The sequence below is a fragment of the Phyllostomus hastatus genome, unplaced genomic scaffold, assembly GCF_019186645.2.
Source record: "Phyllostomus hastatus isolate PE091 unplaced genomic scaffold, TTU_PhHast_1.1 phas_contig_254, whole genome shotgun sequence".
NCBI lineage: Eukaryota > Metazoa > Chordata > Mammalia > Chiroptera > Phyllostomidae > Phyllostomus > Phyllostomus hastatus.
This window is the reverse complement of record NW_025333810.1, coordinates 22448416-22468931: the sequence shown is the minus strand read 5'-3', so window position 1 is coordinate 22468931 and position 20516 is coordinate 22448416. Positions and strand designations below refer to the sequence as shown.

At 38.3% G+C, this 20516-nt stretch overlaps 1 protein-coding gene and 1 pseudogene across 1 annotated transcript in view; both read right to left on the bottom strand.

Moving 5' to 3' along the window:
* Positions 1–3714: 3714 nt before the first annotated feature.
* LOC123818117 (cytochrome P450 3A12-like) overlaps positions 3715–20516 on the bottom strand; it is a 36901-nt gene continuing 20099 nt past the window's right edge. The window contains 6 exon segments of the mRNA XM_045838054.1: positions 3715–4153; positions 6387–6549; positions 8604–8830; positions 14391–14551; positions 19115–19181; positions 20229–20356. Coding sequence (XP_045694010.1) covers positions 4058–4153; positions 6387–6549; positions 8604–8830; positions 14391–14551; positions 19115–19181; positions 20229–20356 — 842 coding nt within the window. The 3' untranslated portion in view covers positions 3715–4057.
* LOC123818190 lies at positions 6874–7033 on the bottom strand (annotated as a pseudogene).

Genomic DNA, 20516 nt, shown 5'->3' with positions numbered 1-20516 from the left:
TTTTGGTCTGGTTGCATCTGGTACGTAGTGAGGGGTGGAGCCTTAGGTGTTCACCAGGGCGGGGCATTCCAGTCGCTGTGTTGTGATACTGTATGTGAGGGCGAGGTCAGGGAGGGAACAATGGTGCTTGCTCTGCTATCTCTAGGACTTCAGTCCCCTCTGCTGCTTCCCACAAGAAATTGGGCCCTTCTGGTGCTGACTCCCAGGTGGGTGGGCTTGTGTATGTTCTAGGACCCTGTAGGCCTCCCCAAGTAACTCTCCTGTGAGGTTGGAAGATCCTCTCGGCACCTCAACCCCCACAGGTGTTTTCAATTGGTACTTTTAGGCTTTATTTCCCGGTGCTGGGTCCCTGGATTGCGTGGTCTGTGTCACAGCCCATCTTCGCCTGGTTTATCTGTGTGTGAATGTGTGACTTCAGACAGCCAGCTGCATTGCACGCCTGTTTGCTCGCACCTCACTGGGTCTGCTCTTTGCCTCCTGTGCCTGGGGTCTGCCACCAGTCCATCATCTGCCCCTGTGAGCCTGGGGTCCACCACTTTCCACCTGTGCCCTGCATGCCTGCGTCTGCCAGCCACCACTTTTTCCTGATGGGACCCCCTCAACCCCTCTTGGTTGGCCTCCAACTCCACCCCTCTTACTGGTCTGGATGAATGGTTGTCAGACTTCCATACAGTTCATTTCTCTGTCTGTTCTGGTTGTTTTTTGTTTCTAAATTTTTGTTGTCCTTAGTTTTGGTTGTGTGAGGAGGCATAGTGTGTCCATCTATGCCTCCATCTCTGCCAGAAGTCCCCAAATGGGGATTTAAAAGGACCAATGGCTTGCTTGTTCATTTTGTTGATTAGGTTCTACTAAAAGGTGAGATCATATGGTATTTGTCTTTCACCACCTGGCTTATTTCACTTAGTATAATGCTCTCCAGTTCCATCCATGCTGTCACAAAGGGTAGGAGCTCTTTCTTTCTGTCTTTCTTATTTTTTTTAAAGATTTTATTTATCCATTTTTAGAGAGGGAAGGGAGGGAGATAGAGAGAGAGAAACATCAATGTGTGGTTGCTGGGGGTCATGGCCTGCAACCCAGGCATGTACCCTGACTGGGAATCGAACCTGCGACACTTTGGTTCGCAGCCCACACTCAATCCACTGAGCTACACCAGCCAGAGCTTTCTTTATTATTTTAAAGTTATTATTCTATTACAGTTTTCCCAGTCTCTATATAATCTTTTATTTATGTCAATCATTATAATTATTTTTTATTTTGTTCTTTTTTCTATAGTCTGTTGATTTCTTATATTATTTGTTCTTTGACCCAGTAGTTGTCAAATATAACCAGAAATATTGAAATTAAGAAAAATCTGACAGTAACCAGAAGGGAGGTGGGAGGGGATAATGGAGGGAAAGGGGGAAAAGGGTTTCAGGAACAACTATAAAGGACACATGGACAAAAATAAGGGGGGGTGGAATCAGGGAAGGGAGGTGGGGATAGCTGGGGTAGGGGGAATGGTGAAGGGAATATGCAGACAACTGTACTTGAACAATAATAAAATGTAAACAAACTAACAAACTAACAAAATAAAACAAAAAGGACCAATGGCAATACTTATGGCCAAGGTACTTGGAGGATCTTTACAAATTTTTCCAGTTGAACCTTCATAATGTCATATTACATTTTACTAAACCTCAGAATTGAGGATGATAAGCACAATGAAAATGTAAGATCAGCCACACAACAAAGACTTGCTGAAGTACTCAACCAGTCAAATGTGTTCCTCAATCATTATGGAGTTTGAGAGGCAGAGATAATCTTTTTTAACAGGACTTTAGCCATAGAAGAGGCAGTAGATTGTCTACAAAAGAAAGCTTCAGTCCACTGAGAAAGTATACAGATTATAACTAAATCATATTTATATCCATGAGATGGGGTAAGGAGTATAAAATCTATCACAGAGGTGATGCTGAGTTTTTTTCATTGTGTCATGTCAGGTGATGCAGAATTAGTTCATCTTATTCTTGATGATGCTCACTTTGGTTACTTGATTAAGGGAGTGTCTGTTAGAGTTCTCCATTGTGAATCTACACTTTCCCCTTTGTTATTAATGGGTATTTAGATCAACAGTATTTGAAACTGTGTAAATATCTTCACCTAAGTGGCAATTTATCCATTTGTCTATATATGGCTATATGTACTCATCTTTTGCTACTTTATTCAATGTGTTATAATTTCTTACCATCATTATTTATTTTGATGCTCAAATCATCCCTGGTTTGGTCAGTGAAAGCCCCTCAGTCTGGCTTTCCTGTCCTTTTGACATGCCCCCCTCAGTGTTTAGCATTTTCTTGCTTTCTGGCACAAGATGTTCCAGGCTCATCTTGTACTTTCTCAACATTGGCCCTCAAATCAGCCATTTCTAAGTAGCCCGGGTCCCTTTAGGTGGAAAATGGTATTTATAAGCCAAGATCTGGGCATGAAGTACACTCATTGCTATAAAGTTTTAATGCTCTATCAGTGGAGAGAAGTAGAGAATGTGTGATTTTATACACAACATACATATAAATATCTATGTCTATCTATATGTATTAATATTCATCTATGTAGCCATCATCTATCTCTATAGAAAAACATAAACTTATATTCAATTTCAATCTCTGAGTCCATACAGTTAATTCTGTTTTTCTTTCCTTCTAAGGATGAGAATCAGTGACTCCCTTCTCCAAAAGTGAGAAACCTGGTTTTCATTATCTTTAGTATGTTTACTTCTTTAATCAGTTCTCTTTTATGTAGCCAATCTTCATTCCATCTATTTCCATTAATGGATGCCCTCCTCACCCTACTTGAGTTCTCCACACAGTCTTTAGGCTATAGCTGCTTTTGCCTGGCTACCCTTGGTGCAATGTGTCCATATGTGCATGGACACATTTCTCATTCATACCAGGCTGCTGCTCCATGTGGATACCCTCCCACCCTACTTAGTCTCCAAGCTGGAGCCACTGTGACTCCCTTTCTCTGCCCCTACAATGTGTGTCTACCCACAATGCTGTGCACTACTTATTGGCTTTAGAACTGAATTATTCAGAAAGGGAAGGAGATACAAAGGAAGGGAACAGAAGGGAAAAGAAAGGAAGGGAAGAGAGGGGTACTAAAGGGGGAGAGAAGAGCAGAGAAAGAAAAAGAAGAACCCTGTGTACTTCTGAAACTAATGAACACTTGTAGCCTTTCTGCCCAATACTTGACTAATCAACTGTCTTCTATTCCATGTTTATTTTGTTAAGACAGTTGAGAGTTGAGGATAAAATACAAAGAATATAAGAAAACATGTTTCCTGTCTTTCAGAATCATCAGGTGAGGTAAGATGAAACATTAAATCAAAACTAATAATAAATGCCTCAACTGAGTGTTAAAAAAATGTGTTCCCAAAAGGGTAGAATTAAATTATGAATGTACTTTCTAAACAATGGGGAAATCACAGTGGATCAACTCTCATCTATCTTAATATATCAAATCAGAGTTCTGAAAAAGATCCCACCCAACCAGTGATTGTGATGATCAAAAACAGTTAGTCACAGGCTCCTACTGATTTGGTTCTATAGATTCCCCCCTGCCATACTGTGCAGGAAAACATTAGAGAATACTCTTGTAAAGAGGTATTTATTGAGTTGCTATATAATATACAATATAGAATATTCAAAATAAAACATGATAAAAATGTCACTACTGCTGTTTACTACAATTAATTCTTGTTTTTATTAAAGTTTGTTGATAAAATTATAAGAAATTTGTATTCTTGATTAGTGCTAAGGAAGAGGAGGTGGTACTAAGTTGGGGTGAATGAATGCCTCTATATCTGGCTCTTATTTAGTCACCTCCCTTATATTACACAATATATAATACTCTGTATAGACCCTGGAAAAACTAAATAAATGTACAGAATCCCTAGTTACTCATCAAGTGCAGTAGGTTAAACCTGTTTTCATTTCTGGGTTTTATTCACACAGTACATTGAGATCTCTGGTGTCAGGCATACAGCTGTCTTGAAGAACAAGGTGTAAGTCCTTGGGGAAAGTCATGCTCCACTTATAGTCTCATTTCTCAACTCAGCCATTAGAAGAATGGGTTTTTGTGGTTTAATAATTCCTTGAGATTCTACTTCCACAGGGATCTGCAAACGTTAAATAGCATATGAGAACTAGTTAATGAAGCACTGTCAATAACAGAGGCAAAGTAGGCGAGGTACATTGAGGACAGTAATACTTTACAAACATGTAAAAATTACTTTTAGCATAATATATCTTTGATTAATTATATTTATATGGTAAGCTGTTTCAGCACTGGTCAGTAGTGAGAACATTCATCAATACATTCATTCAAGAAAATATCAATACAGCACCTATTTTGTGCCTGTCCAGAGAGAAAAAAATCATATTCGTTTATGTTTGGTTTTGGTTTAAATTTTAAGCAAAAGAATGAATTTTTAAAATTTAAACTGAATTCTTAGACATTATGGCAAGCTATTTGGAAAAGCCAGACAGTATAAATTTTGTGCATGCTGGAACTTGCAAGGTAATCCCGAGTACATGTTTATATAGTTTAATTATTTGAATCATCCTTGACTTCTAAAGAGTCAGTCACCTCTCTCTGTGGAAACCTTTCAGTTTCATGATGGGGAAAAACTCTTTGTGAAGTGTTGTGCCTGTTTTCTAACATCTCCTGGCTGCCAAGTGTAGTGTAAATGGTGAACTTCTGAAGACTTATATAGTGTTTAGACTAATTTTTAAGCTCTATTCTCATTCAGTCACTCCCTCAGTGTTGGGGGAGCCACCAACAATGTAATCTTCTGATCTCATTTACTGAAGATGCACAAAATTTGTCATGAAGGGTGAGAAGTACCAGCCATTGATGACTGGGAGCTTGCAGGGAGTGTCTGCCTCATCCCAAGTGTGCCATAGGCCCACTCCTCCTCAGGGCTGAGGGCCCTGTTTTTACACACTAACAGGACTGCTACACAGCTGCCCAAAGCCACAAATAAGATGCAAACCACCTCCATCCTCCACCTCTTCTGATAGAGTCTACTTAAGAGAAGGAACTAATTAATAAATGTACAAGTCCTAGAAATAACCCTTATTTAGGATTATAGGGCCTTGCTTGACATGAGTCAAGGGCAACTGTTCTGTATGTTCCTCAGAAGAGAGATTCCAGTTCTTTCTATTAATGTAAAGCCTTTCTATTTTATAATTTCATATGGAATGTATATCCTTCCCCTGTACACAGACCAAAACACATAAAAAATCCCACTGCAAATGTTATTTGTGAAATTTTTCAAATTAAATAATTTAAAATTTGTATCCAGATCTCCAGATCAAATGCAACCCCCACCCCCCCAAAATACCAAACCAAACCTCTTTAAGCATTTCCCACATCATTGGGAATTTATGAAAGGAATAAAATGAGGTGCTAGAGTTAGACACTCTTAGGTACAAAGAAAATACAGGCAACCAAACTGGGTGGTTTAATGATAAAGGATTAGGTTAGATGGTATGACTGATGATACCAGCCTGCAGTAATGATAACAGAACAGAGTAAAGAACAGGCTCTGGACTTGATGGGGAAGGCTTCTGGAGCGACTTTGGGAATGAACTAGGACTTGAAGGATGAGAACAGAATGAAGAGTAGAGCAAGAATGTCAGAGAGCTCTTATTAAGATGTAAACAATCCCAAAGTGATTGCAGCAGGGTTCCTAGAAGGAGGGTTGAAGTAGCCAGATGGCCCTGGAGTGTGCGAGTTCCTCACATCAGGCAGAAATGCTTTAACGAGTGATTTTCAACCTCAGCTGCACATGAGAACCAAAGGAGGTGCTTTTAAAGCCACATAAAAGGAATTATTTTAGAATCTGAGATGGCCCAGGCATAGGATTTTTCAAAGCTCCCTGCTGATTTCATTGTTCAGCCAGGGGTTGAGAACCGCTACCACAACTTAGCCTCTCTAACTTCTGGAGAGGAGCAGCGTTCAAAAGTCATGACCCATTATTATCATTGCACTTCAGGGCTGTGCACAGTGCTCCCGCTCCCTTCCAGTGGACATGAAACCAAATTTAAACTTTTCTCAAAGGACTCTGCATCCTCATGTCACACTAACTACATTAACTCTAGATGGCCTTTTTAGTTGGGTATTTAAAAATCACAGACTTAGCACTCCAGACTAATGGGATCTTAAAGGTCACAGATGACTGCAAACAGATTCTCTGGCCAACAGAACAAATTATTAAACAATGAATGAGCACAGTCATGCATATATATGTATATATACATGTATGTATACATATATGTATCTCAGTTTAAGAAAAACTCTTAGTCAAGCATTATTTATGCAGAGTGGTAATGTGTTAAGTGTCTGACCTGTGTTTCTTTGCAAGGCTTGAAGGAGAAGTTCTGAAGAACTTTGACGATAGCAAGCTTCATGTTCATGAAGGCAAACCTCATGCCGATGCAGTTTCGGGGTCCATTTCCGAAGGGCATGTATATGTAAGGATTTATGCTGTCCTTGTTCGACTTACTGAACCTGTTTCCACAACAGTAGATGAAAACAATTATTGAAGCATAAACACCACAAGAGCTACATGTTTGAGGTTCTCACTTAGGCTCCTCAACCAGTAGTACACAGGCTACTTGTGTGGGCTAGTCAGTGAGATCCTGCTCTGGTTATTTTGTTGTGAGAATTGTAAGCTACAGATCCTTTCCATTCCCCTTACCCTATAGGAGATTTCAGTCTCAATGAAGAGATGATATGAATGCTGTTTAAAGGAAAATCTCTCTTTTTTTATTCCTCAACATTTGATTACATTAAGAATAAAATGAATTTGGGAGAGTGAACATGGCATTATGGTTTCATTTAATTAATTTGGGCTCCGTAGAAACTGTCAAAAATTGCCAGTGCCAACTGTATTTCAAGTCGTCATGGCAGTGTACTGGGAACTGTTTTCAGTTAGCGAGAATCTTGTCTCAGATAAACCTCTTTGGCTATGATACTGCCACTGTGCAGAGTTGGTTATGTACTTTTAAAAGATTCTTATATTTTGGAGAACACTGGAATATTTATAGATGGTATGCCTTAAAATAATATGGGAGTCCGGAGGATGGTGGAAGTGGCATTGGGTAGCGCACCAGATGTAGGTTGATGACTGTAAGGCAGGTGATGGGACATATAGATGCATTAAAGGCATTCCATGGATACAAGTATATGCCATAGTTTCTATGTGACATATAAAAGTACTTTTTAAATGTCAAATACACAAGTATTTGTGTAAATGTCAAACATTTTCCATAATAGGCATTTTTTAATGTTTGGTTTGTAACTGCCTTGCCCACTTCCTGCAACAGTCAGCACTTACTCTCTGTTGATGACTGAATGAGCAAAGAGAAGCATAGTCAGTGCTCTCTGGCTTCATGTTGATGAAGGTACAGGGCGGGAGGTGGTGGGGTGGGGGTAGAAATGCTGAGCTTGGAGGAACCATGGAGGTTCCTGGTCCAGGAAACAGGATTTGGTCATCTCTAACTTCTTCCTACAAGTACTATGTGTAGACATTAAGCAAGAACTAAGAATATCGCCGCAAATGAGACAAGGTCCCTGACATTAGGGACCTTATAGTAAAGCTAATGAAAGTCTAGATCCCAGCTAGGGCCCCCAGTAGTTCATTCCAATTTTGCTTACCAATATAACAAATAGGAAAAATCAGCTTTCTAGAGTTCAAGCTGTTGCCCTAAGTCAGAACTGGCTCTGAATTACAAGAAGAACAAGCTAAAGACCACCCTAGGGGTAGTATCTCAGACATAAATAGAGTAGATGACTTCTCTTTGGTAGTCAGCAAATATTGAGAGTAGGAAGAAGCTGGTGCAGGACTGCAGCCAAAGACAGTTCCAGGGACCTGTGCTCACCTCTGCCCTGAGGCTGCTTAAACCCTCAGGGGTTTTCAACCTGTACTGTTGTCAGCCTGTACTCTCCCAATGATGCTAAAGGAATAGCAGGCAATGTTTTTAAAAAATGGAATGTGGGAACAGTGGTGGTAAATTCAGAGAGCTAAAGAAAACAGAAGAGCTTAAAGAAGCTAAAAAAGCCTGTATTTCTAAAATCAGGTAATGGTTAAGTAGTTTATGGCATATGCATACAGTCATATATATATACAGTCATATATATGTATATATACACACCATATATAGTGCATATTATACTGTATATGATGGTTATATATAATAGAACATTATTTATAGTTTACTGTTAAATAAAGCAGTTCAAAATGAAAACATATTACTATTTTAGTTTTTAAAAATTTATATATGCCTAGAAAAATGTCTATAATTATATACATCACATTATTATAAATGAAACCTATCTTAAGACAGTAGGACTATGGACAAATACAATTTTCTTTAGTCTGAGTTTGTAAAATTTTTACAACAAACAATGATCATTCTTGTAATAAAAGTAAATGTCTAAAATTTAAAACATACATATAAATGATTGTACAACCATAAATTTGTCATCTGTACTAACAGACATCAGAATATCCCCCAACCAGCCTGTATCAGGGAGGGTTCTCTTTCCCAGGGTCCCAGTACCTTTCAGGACGGAACTCCTCAGGCTCTGACCAGTACTCTGGGTCTCGGTGAAGAGTAAAGCTTGGCACCATCACCACTGTCCCTTTGGGAATGAACACCCCATTGATTTCCACATCCTTCTTACAGACCCTCTCAAGTCTACCAGCAATTGGGAATAATCTGAGAGATTCATTCAACACCATGTCGAGATACTCCATCTGGAACAGGGCATCATAAGTGGGAGGTGCCTAGGAAGAAAGAAAGAGGTTTTGATACATTGAAGTTTGGGATCAACTTTTAACGCAGTCTGTGTAGTTCTATGGGAATGTTAGGAGCTCCAAAGAATACCTTGTTTTGGTAAAGAGCCTTAGGATTTATAAACATTTTAATATCTGTCATGTCCTTTGATCTGCTAAATGGCCCATTGAGATGTGTGGAGTAGTTATCTCTATGGGAGACTTTGGGACAATTCTCTGAACAGAACCCAAAATCCCTTACATTGCCATGTAGTGATTTTTCCATCTCATGTTTACAGATGTGACTAAGAGACTATGAATCTTACTCTTTTTTGATGACTCTTATCCTTAACTAAAATATGCCAAAGTCACTGTATCTTTTAAAAGAGAGGCCACTTCTGTACCAAGGAAAGAGAATGTACAAAAGAGCAAAATCCCTATCTGACATACAGTTTTTTAGTTGAAACACTCCACTTGCATGGGCATGGACAATGGGGGGATTGATTGTGGGAATAGTGGGGATGGGGCAGGGGAGAGCAAAGGGGGAAAAGGCAGGACAACTAGAATGGAATAACAATAAAAATAAAATTAAAGAATTCCACTTGTTAACTTTTTAGATGATATATATAAAATTTGGAGGGAAACTCTACACTATATAGAAACTATAAATAATTTGGAGAGAAATGAGTTTCTTTCTAAAGCACATATGGCAAAAGAAGGGTAGGACTGGATGCTAGCTACTGAGCACATAGTTCATTCTAGTGAAAGTTATAAACAGGTGGAATTTGTTTATAACAAATTCCCACTCAGCCCCATGCTGCCTTACTGGAACAGTCTCCTAGTTGTTGCTTCAAGGGTTGACTGGAAGCTGTGAAGATCTCAAACAAGACTCTCTAGCCCCAGAGGCCAGTCTCTTCCCACCACAAAGAATTCCACTATTGTCAGATATCTGAAAACAGTGTGGGCAATATTTGGTATCACTTGGTGTCATATTGAGGAAGCAATATCATAGAGGCTAAAGGTTTGGCTAATGGCTTCTTCATCACTAACTACATGACTCATGTATGAGTTACTTCACCTCTCTGTAGCTCAGTTTTCTGATATGTTACATGGAGATAATTAGAGTTGACACATCATAGATTGTGTGGCAGAGATATTCACAGCTTGCCCAATATCCATGTAGTCTCTGCATCTCTCAGCCTACTTGAAGTTAGGAAATTTGTAGAGGTTATTGTTAGGGTTGTAAGCTGAGGTGATATACGTCAGTTTAGAGCCAAAACATATGAATATTGACTTCTGGCCAAGATGGAGGCATAAGTAGATAAACTGTACCTCCTTGCACAACCAAAAGAAGGACAACAAGAATTTAAAAACAAAAAACAACCAGAACTGACAGAAAATCCAACTGTACAGCAGTCTGACAACAAAGTAGTTAAAGAAGAAACATCCATCCAGACCTGTAGGAGGGGCAGAGATGGGCAGCCAGGCTGAGAGGACTCTTGGAAAAGCAGTGGTGGAGGATGGGGCCAGGAAAGGCAGCAACTGGCAGACCCAGTGAAGCAGTGAATTGTGGAATGGGGTGGGAAGGCTGCAGCTGGCTGGCAAGGCAGCAGCTGGCAGACCATCAAGGTGGCGGATGGTGGAGCAGGTGGTCCCCCATTTGTACAGATAAACTGGGAGGAACAGCTGGGGAGTGAGGTAGACCTTGCAACCTGGGGTCTCAGCACAGGGAAATAAAGCCTCAAAATCACCAATGGGAAGGGTTTACAGGAACAAATTTAAAGGACACATGGACAAAAACTGGGGGAGGGTGGTAATGGGAGGGAAGAAGGGAGGGTTGGGTGGGTGGGTGGGCTGGATTGGGAGTAAAAGGGAGAAAGCTGTATTTGAACAATGATTAAAATATATAAAAAAAGTTTTATAAAAAATAGTATTAGTTAAAAAAGAAGAAAGTACAGGGGAGTTAAGTCATTTGTTTAGTGACAAGTACAGACTGGGAAAAGACAGTTTTGTGAGCATGAAACTTGGTATGAATATAACCTTCCATTTTCTGTAAAAAGTACATTTCTGTCAGAATGAACAGTAATGAACTCTTTCAACACTAGTAATTCACACTGAAATGGGACTTTGTTGAACAAAACAGGTTTAAATAAACATGTTGCACAGAGTTTAAAAAAAAAAGAAAAGAAAATGCCTGTGGTGGTTGAGGCAGCAGTGGGAGAAACTCCCAGCCTCACAGGGGAGTTTGTTGGAGAGACTCACAGGGTCCTAGAATGTACACAAGCCAACTCACCCTGAAATTAGCACCAGAAGGACCCACTTTGCTTGTAGGTAGCAGGGAAAGTGACTGAAATCTGGCAAAGAGCAGAGCAAGTGCCAGTGTTCCCTCTCGGACCCGTCCACCACATATGGCATCACAAAGCAGAGACATGGGTTGCCCCACTCTGGTGAACACCTAAGGCTCAGCCCCTTATATGTAGCAAGCACGCCAAGACAAAAAAAAAAAGGCCCAAATAAAAGAACAGATCAAAACTCCAGGAAAAATACAACTGAGCAACAAAGAGATAGCAACCTATCAGATGCACTGGTAATCAGGATGCTCACAAGATTGGTTGAATTTGGTTGCAAATTAGATGAAAAAATGAAGGCAATGCTATGTGAAATAAAGGAAAATGTACAGGGAACCAATGGTGACGGGAAGGAAACTGGGACTCTGATCAACGATGTGGATCAGAAGAAAGAAAGAAATATTCAACTAGAGAAGAATGAAGAAACAAGAATTTTAAAAAAATGAGGAGAGGCTTAGGAACCTCCAGGACACCTTTAAACATTCCAACATCTGAATTATATGGGTTCCAGAGGGAGAAGAGGAAGAGCAACAAATTGAAAACTTATTTGAACAAATAATGAAGGAGAACTTCTCCAATCTGGCAAAGGAAATAGACTTCCAGGAAGTCCAGGAAGCTCAGAGAGTCCCAAAGACGTTGGACCCAAGGAGGGACACACCAAGGCACAACGTAATTACATTACCTAAGCTTAAAATGAAGGAGAATCCTAGAAGCAGCAAGAAAAAAGGAGGCAGTTACCTACAAAGGAGTTCCCATTAGCCTGTCAGCTGATTTCTCAAAAGAGACTTTACAGGCAAGAAGTGGCTGGAAAGAAGTATTCCAAGTCATGAAAAGCAAGGACCTACATCCAAGATTACTCTATCCAGCAAAGATTTAATTTAGAATGGAAGGGCAGATAAAGTGCTTCTCAGATAAGGTCAAATTAAAGGAATTCATCATCACCAAGCCCTTGTTGTATGAAATGTTAAAGGGACTTATTTAAGAAAAAGAAGATGAAAAACATGTAGAGTAAAATGACAGCAAACTGACAATTAATTATTAATGACTACACCTAAAACAAAAACAGAAACAAACTAAGCAAACAACTAGAACAAGAACAGAGTCACAGAAATGGAGATCACATGAGGGTTAGCAACAAAGAAGTGGGAGGGGGAGAGAGGGAGAAAATGTATTGAGAATAAGTAGCACAAATGGTAGGTAGAGAATAGACAGGGGGAGGGGTAAGAATAGTATAGGAAATGTAGAAGCCAAAGAACTTATATGTATGACCCATGGACATGAACTAAAGGGAGGAAATGTGGGTGGGAGGGGGTGTGCGGGGTGGAGGGGGAAAAGGGGAAGGGGGAATGGGACAACTGTAATAGAATAATCAATAAAATATATTAAAAAACATATGAATATCTAGTGAGCAACACTCTAGTTCTTCATTCTTCAACAACATGAAGGCCTGTGTTCCAGAGAGTGAAGCTTTAAGAACATGGAGCCTTTTAAGCTTATTTTTCTAGGAACTATGTGGAGCAGAGACTCCCACTCCCATCCTCCTCTAACAATCTATGTTTGAACATAATAATGTCAGTTGGAAATGATCCTTTGCTATGTAAAGGCACTGAGAATTGCTGGCTAATCTGTAGCTGTGGCATGCCTCACTTTATCCTAGTACATAATTTTTATAATTGAATTTACTGTGTGATGTTGCTTAGTATAATTATGTGGTTTCAGGTGTACAATTCTATAGTATTATCATCTGTATATTGTATTGTGTGTTGGCCATCCCAAGTCCAGTCGTCTTCCACCACCATACCCCCCTATAATGCCTTCCACCTCTCCCACCCTCCTGACCCTCTGGTAATCAACACACTATTGTCTGTGCATGTGTATATTTTGCTTAATTGTTTTCCCTTTTTCACTCAGCCACCAGACTCCCTTGCCCTCTGACAGGTGCCAGTCTGTTCTCTGTAACTGTGTTTCTATTTTTAATACTTAATATTTTTAAAGATTAAATTTATTGAGCACGGGCTGCAAACCAAAGTGTTGCAGGTTCAATTCTCAGTCAGGGTACATGCCTGGGTTGTAGGCCATGAACCCCAGCAACTGTACATTGATGTTTCTCTCTCTCTCTCTTTCTCCCTCCCTTCCCTCTCTAAAAATAAATAAATAAAATCTTAAAAAAAGATTAAATTTAATTACAAATGTAAGGCATTTAGAACAGACATATATAGTTAGAAGTATATAGCTATAGTGTTGTTATTGCCATTGTAATTACTAATATAAAAGGGGGAGATCATAATGCTTTAGCTAGTCTCTGTCTCTTAGTGACCACATCTTGCAATAAAAATCAATCCCAATATACATTTACCCTGAGATAAAAGATAATCTTTAATTTAGTTGGACTCTAAAATGTATTTTTTTACCTTATATCTGAAGGACCTATAACACAGAAGGGTCTTAAGATCTCTCCAAAACCACAGTCTGGACTCAAACTCATGTTTTCTATTTCCTACCCTATGATCTTTCCTGTTTGTATACCAGGCTTCTCCTGGACTGTTAAGTTTACCCAGAGGTATAGATGGCAATAATGGTGCCAGTTATCCACCTCATCCTTTGTCCATGATCTTAGTCATCTAATTTTATCCTCTTATTTTATAATGCTGAGGTTGGTCACGTTGCATGCATTGCACCAATGGAATGTGGCTGTGTGATGCAAACAGAGTTTCGAAAGGCACCCATATGATTGGGCTTCCTGCTCTTTCTCTCTGCCATTGCCTGAGAAGAACACACCCATGCTACTTGTCTGGATTAAGGGAGATGTGGAGAATGTGTGGAGCTGAATCAGTCCAACCAGCTTAGTTATGGCCATTTTAGATCAGTCAAGAAACAGACCAAAGCAAGTCCAGACAATATCAACAGAGATAACTACCAAGGCACTTGAACAATATATGCTTATTATTAATTGCCACTGAAGTTTTTTAGATTTTCACTTGGCATTATTGTGATAACAGAACTAATATGCCAGGAAAAAAACTTTTTTCAAAGACCTTATATATCTGTGAATAGCACACAATACCTATATTTCTTTGTTTTTGTTTCTTTACATCCTTCCTAAATAGCATAGGTAAAAGAATTGATGTTTATGTTTTTTGCAAAATTTCTCCTAGGAAGTGGTGAGGAGGCACTCTTGCTAAGGTTTTACTTTCTCCCTCCCTCTCCAGGTATCACCCACTCACCTTATTGGGAAACGTGGCATCAATCTCCTTCTGTAGTTCCTGCTGCACATCAGGGTGAGTGGCCAATAAATACATAAGGAAGGAGAGAGAAGTGCTAGTGGTCTCATAGCCAGCAAAAATAAAGATAATAGATTGGGCGATGAGCTCCAGATCAGACAGAGCTAAAAGGAGAAAAAAGATATTTTATAAAGAAGGTCAATGTACAACATTACAGTTTAGATGATGAAAAGTCCAAATAAAACTCCCAAACCCCTATGGGAAAAATTGGAAAAGCAATTTGACTTAAATTGGGAGTGTTTTGCACTCTGATGTGTATGTTACAGAGCTAGAAAAAAGGCAAAAACTGTCTTAATTTAGTTTTTCACAAGGTCTATACTGTTCTTAACCATCTGCCTCTGTTTATTACATCCTCTCCACAACATTGCTGTGTAATTGCAAGACATAGCATTTTTGCATAATGTGCACAGTTCTTTCAGCATGCCCATTGCAGAATCTTAAAAGCAGTTTAGCTATAAGTAATTTGGGATAGGATTCTACCCCCAGGAAAAATTTAAATTATTCTAGATAAAATATACTTGGAAAAAATTTGAGAGACTTTATCCTAAGGATTATTCAGGGAAAAATTAAAGGATCTTTCATCAAACATGTTTGCAGAAACTTAAGAGAACAATATTGGGCTACACATAAAATATGGTTACTCTAAGTTTCACCATGGACCAACATCATTGGCAGTATCTGAAAGGTTATAGAATCTCAAGCCCTATACTAGAACTACTGAATCACAATATGAACTGTGAAGAGATGTAGTGATTTGCAGAACTAGAACAAAAAATCCAAAAATTTATATGAAACCAGAAAAGACTGTGAATAGTCACAGCAATCTTAGGAAAGAACAAAGTTGAAGGTATCACACTACATAATATCAAACTATACTACAAGACAATAGTAATTAAAATAGCATGGTACTGGCATAAAAACAGACACATAGATCAATGGAACAAAATAGGGAGGTCCAAAATAAACCCATGCCTATATGGTCAATTAACATATGACAAAGGAGGCAAGAACATACAATGAGATAAAAACAGTCTATTCAATAAATGATATTTGGAAAATTTGACAGTTACGTGCAAAAATAAAAGGAACTACACCACTTTTTTACACCATATACAAGAATAAACTCAAAATGTATTAAAGACTTCATGGTAAGACTTGAAATCATAAAAATCCTAGAAGAAAACACAGGCAGTAAAATATATGATATTTTTCTTAGCAATAATTTTTCTGACACATTTCCTTGGGCAAGGGAAACAAAAAATAAATAAATGAATAAATAAATAAATAAGGCTGCATCAACCTAAAAAGTTTTCGCACAGCAAAGGAAACCAACAAAATGGGGAAAAAAGCTAATGAATGGCAGATGATATTCACCAATGATACATTCAATAACAGGCTAATACCCAAAATTTATAAAGAACCTGTACAACTTAACACCAAACCCCACTCCAAACAATACAAATAAAAAATAGGAAGAAGACCTGAATAGACACTTCTCCAAAGAGGATATACAGGTGACCAATAGACATATGAAAAGATGCTCAATGTCACTAATTGTCAGAGAAATGCAAATTAAAACGACAATAAGATATCACCCTGTACATGTCAGAATGGCCATCATCAATAAATCAACAAACAACAAGTGCTGGCAAGGATGTGGAGAAAAGGGGACCCTTGCGCACTCTTGGTGGGAATGCAGACTGGTGCAGCTACTTTGGAAAGCAGCATGGAGGGCCCTTGAAAAATTAAAAACAGAGCTGCCTTATAACTTCATGATTCCACTTCTGGGTATATATCCAAAGAAATCCAAAACACCAATTTGAAAGACTATATGCACCCCTATGTTCATTGCAATGTAATTTACAAGATATGGAAGCAACCCAAGTGCTTATCAATAGACAATTGATTAAAACAGTGGTGATATATACACAGAATGGAATATTTCTTGCCATAAAAAATAATGAAATCTGACCATTGGTAACAACATGGATGGACTTACAGGGTATTATGCTAAGTGAAATAAGTCAGACAGAGAAAGGCAAATACCATATGATTTTACTTACATGTGGAATATAAGAACACAATAAATGAAAAAACAAAATAGAAACAGATTCCGAGATAATAGAGAAAAGACAGATAGTTGCCAGAGGGAGGGACAGGGGGACTGGGTGAAAAAGGTAAAGGGATTAAAAAGTACAAATTGGTAATTACAAAATAGTCATGCAGATATAAAGTACAGCATAAGGAATATAGTCAATAATACTGTAATAACTATGTATGGTGTCAGGTGGATACTTATAAAATCAGGGAAATCACATTGTAAAGTACTTGACTGTATAAACACTATACTATACATCTGAAACTAATACAAAATAATATTGAATGTAAACTCTAATTAAAATAGTATTAAGGAGAGAGATGTGACTTGTGTACACAACCCAGCTTGATAAGCACAGGTTATACTTTTAATAGACATCAGGTAATAGAAATCCTGAGACATGTATCTTCAAAATAGATGATATTAGATGCATACATAAACTACAGAGATAGAAAAAATATAGAAGACTGGTGATTGATCTTAGCCTAATCAGAGGGATTAACATAGAAGAGCAGAAGAAAAAATGTGCCAATGGAAGGGCATTGGACAGCATGAAACATAGAAATGTAAGGTTTAGTGAGTGGAATTAGCAATGTTTGTCCAATTTTGACCTGAAAGTCATCTTTCTTATCACATGCCCCATCTCTTTGCTCTATATAATATTTCCTTCACCATAGAAGGTTGGTTTGGACCATTGTAGATAGATAGATGGATAAACAGATAATAAAAGAAAGAAAGAGAAAAAGAGGAAGGGAGAGAGAGAGAGAGAGAGAAAGGAAGGAATAAATAAATTAAGAAATTCTAGACATAGATATCTATGTATTTATAGTGGTGTGCTAGAGTCATCTCATCCCTGCTCTGTAGAACCAAATGTTTAACATTCAGACATTTTGTGAGATGGTTGTCAAAGTATTGGCAATTTGAAATTAACCATGGTGGCATTATTTATATTATGGAAATAAACCATAAATCAGATTTTTTTGAGAGAGAGAGAATATAATCATATATTGTCTGGTTATGGGTATATAGAGAAATATTTAAGTTTATTACACCTGCATAAATATATTTGATGTTCTTAGGTTTGTCCACCCAGGAGATCCAGAAACGAAAATGTACCTAATAGGAATGAACACTCTCAGATCACAGATTTTGGCTTCTAAATATTACTTATTATTAAAATGAACCAGAGCTCCTTGAGAAATGACTGATTTTAGGGCTGATCAGGGGAAATAAAGAGAAACTGACTGTATGGGAGGACATATTTGCCAATGAAACATTGGACAAGGGTTTGATCTCCAAAATAAAAAACTCAGATTACTCAACACCAGGAAGACAAACAATCCAATTTAAAAAATGGGCAAAGGAACTGAACAAACACTTCTCCAAGGAGGATATGCGGATGGCCAATAGACATATAAAAAGATGCTCAGCATCACTAGCCATCAGAGAGATGCAAATTAAAACCACAATGAGATATCACCTCACACCTGTGGCCATCATTAATAAATCAACAAAGAAGTGCTGGTGAGGATGCAGAGAAAAGGGAAACCTAGTGCAATGTTTTTGGGAATGTGTTAATACAGGTTCACTGATGTAACAAATGATCCACACCTGCAAGGGATTTTGATAGTCTGGTAAGCTGTGTAGAGGCAGGGGGAGGAAGTATATTGAAAATCTCGGTACCTTCCACTTGGTTTTGCTGTGAACCTAGAACTGCCCTAAAAATAAAATCTATTAGAAAAATAAAAACTTAAATAGGAAAAAAGAACACAGAGCCTATTTAATAGGAGTACAGTGGTCAAACCTAAGAAAATTTGACTATGAAAAAAGAAAAAGAATGATTTTAGAGAGTAAATTTGTAATATATGAGTTCATATTGATATAAATAAATAAACAAATAAATGAAGGAGAATGGAAAGTTCTTCCTTACAATGAAACATCAATTCATAAATGTAGAAGAGATGATGGAATTAGAAAGTCACTGTTTTGCAACCATGATAATAATAGTGATTTCAAAATCCAACAATGGATGATAAAATTAGTAGGTGGAAGTTTGAAGAGGAACAGAATATTTACATAATCTCAAAGCCTTCTGAAAATTTACTTATTAATTTAAGGAAAAAAAAACTTTACAAGTAAGTTAGCAAACACAAATTCAATGAAGTATTCCAAATTAAGGTTGCCCATACTGGAGCCATGTGCCTCCGAACGTGATGAAGTCTTAATGCAAATCTCCAGGCAGAGATTCTGAGTCAAGGGGGCCGGGTGAGGCCAGAGAATAGACAGTGGAGACAAGCTCCCTGGAGGTTCTGATGTAAGTGATCCACAGATCATAGACTGACTTCAAGGTAAAAGAAATTCTTGTTTATGGTGCCCTTCATGCTTTGAAAAAAGTTGTGCCCGCATGTTTTTAGAAAGTGCTTCTGGCTACCATTTATATCTGAGCATCTGTCATTCTTCAATTTGGCTGAAATTCTTATCTGCATGGAAAACTTCATGCACATTTTCAGAACCAATGCCTGCCTCTGAGCCTCCCCATCACTGGCCCTCTGAAGGATGTCTTGTTTACCTTTATGGGAGTCTGTTTCTTTGGAATTCTGGGAATTAATCATCAGCTGAAGAAAATCCACTCGGTGCTGGAAGTCAAAACAGAAATTTCAATGTTAGAAATAAATCAAGAGTGCAGCACTAAATTTCTTTCCTGATAATATGGTGCCTTTAAACCTGGAAGTGTGATTAGTGCTGCCTGAGTCACTGAGTCAGTGAACACAAACATTCAGTTACAACTCGGAGAGCAGGATGTTTCCCTGAGAGAAATCTAGCCATTAGATCCAACTGCTTGTTGGTCCTCACTCTTCCTGGTCTTTGGCTGCTCTCGCTTTTGAACACAGCTCCCTGGACAAAAAGTTACACCTTGTCACACCTCTTGCTCACAAAAAAAAAATCATCTCTGACTTCAATTTTTTTCTCTAGCCTTAATTCTTCATTAATGGCCACATAGATTAACCTCCCAACACTTGAAGAGTTTATTGGTGCTTTTTCTGTGATCAGTTTCAAATGCCCCACCATTCCAGAACTCTCTACAATGTTCAGTGCAATCCTGGGGTACCTAACCCTATCACTGTGACTTGCAGACATTCTTGTGCTGGCTTCCAGGTCCATGAAGGCAAAGCTGGGTTGGCCAGCTTGTAACCTCAAGGCCCAGAGAAGACTCCTGCCCTCTCAGTCTCTGAGCAGGCTCAAACTTAACAGAATGAGTATACTCTGTCAGGTGCCACATGGGACCTTCATTGCAGAATGTGTAAAGCAAGAGGCTTGGAAGTGATGTGATTGTGTGCCAGTTTAAGGCCTGGGGAATTATGATTTTTAAGCAGCTATTTTTATAACTGAGAGTGACAATTTATTGAAGGGAACTGGTAAGGTTTTTATCTCAATACTATTCATGCAGTGATATACCAAGCTTTGTGCTTATTCTTACATTTTAAACAATGTCTTTCTGACTAATTTTTAAGTTTTTTTCTTAACCTCCACCTTCTTCATTTGCTACAGAATGTTATAACTTTCCTCCTGTTAGTCAAGAGTCTCTACCCACTTAAAATAAGAGAAGTGCACAAATCATATTTATAAAGCTCAATAAATTGACAAAAAGTGAACAAACTTATGTAACCACAACCAGATTTTACCTTTTGTTTATCTTGGAGACGACTTTCTTTCATTCTTTTTACAGTTTTTATAAAAAAATCAGTAATACTTTTTGGAAATAGATGAATATTTAATACTTCAAAAACTGGGGTAAGGAACGGAAAGAGCACTATAAGAAAAAAAGAAAGCACAATGAAAATACAAATGCACCTGGAGCAATTATAATTTCCTCTACCAATCAGAAGAATAAAAGACACCAGGCTTCTCAACAAGGAGCCATTCCCTCCATGACCTTTGCTCAGGCTCCAAGCCCATGGTTGAGCAAGGGC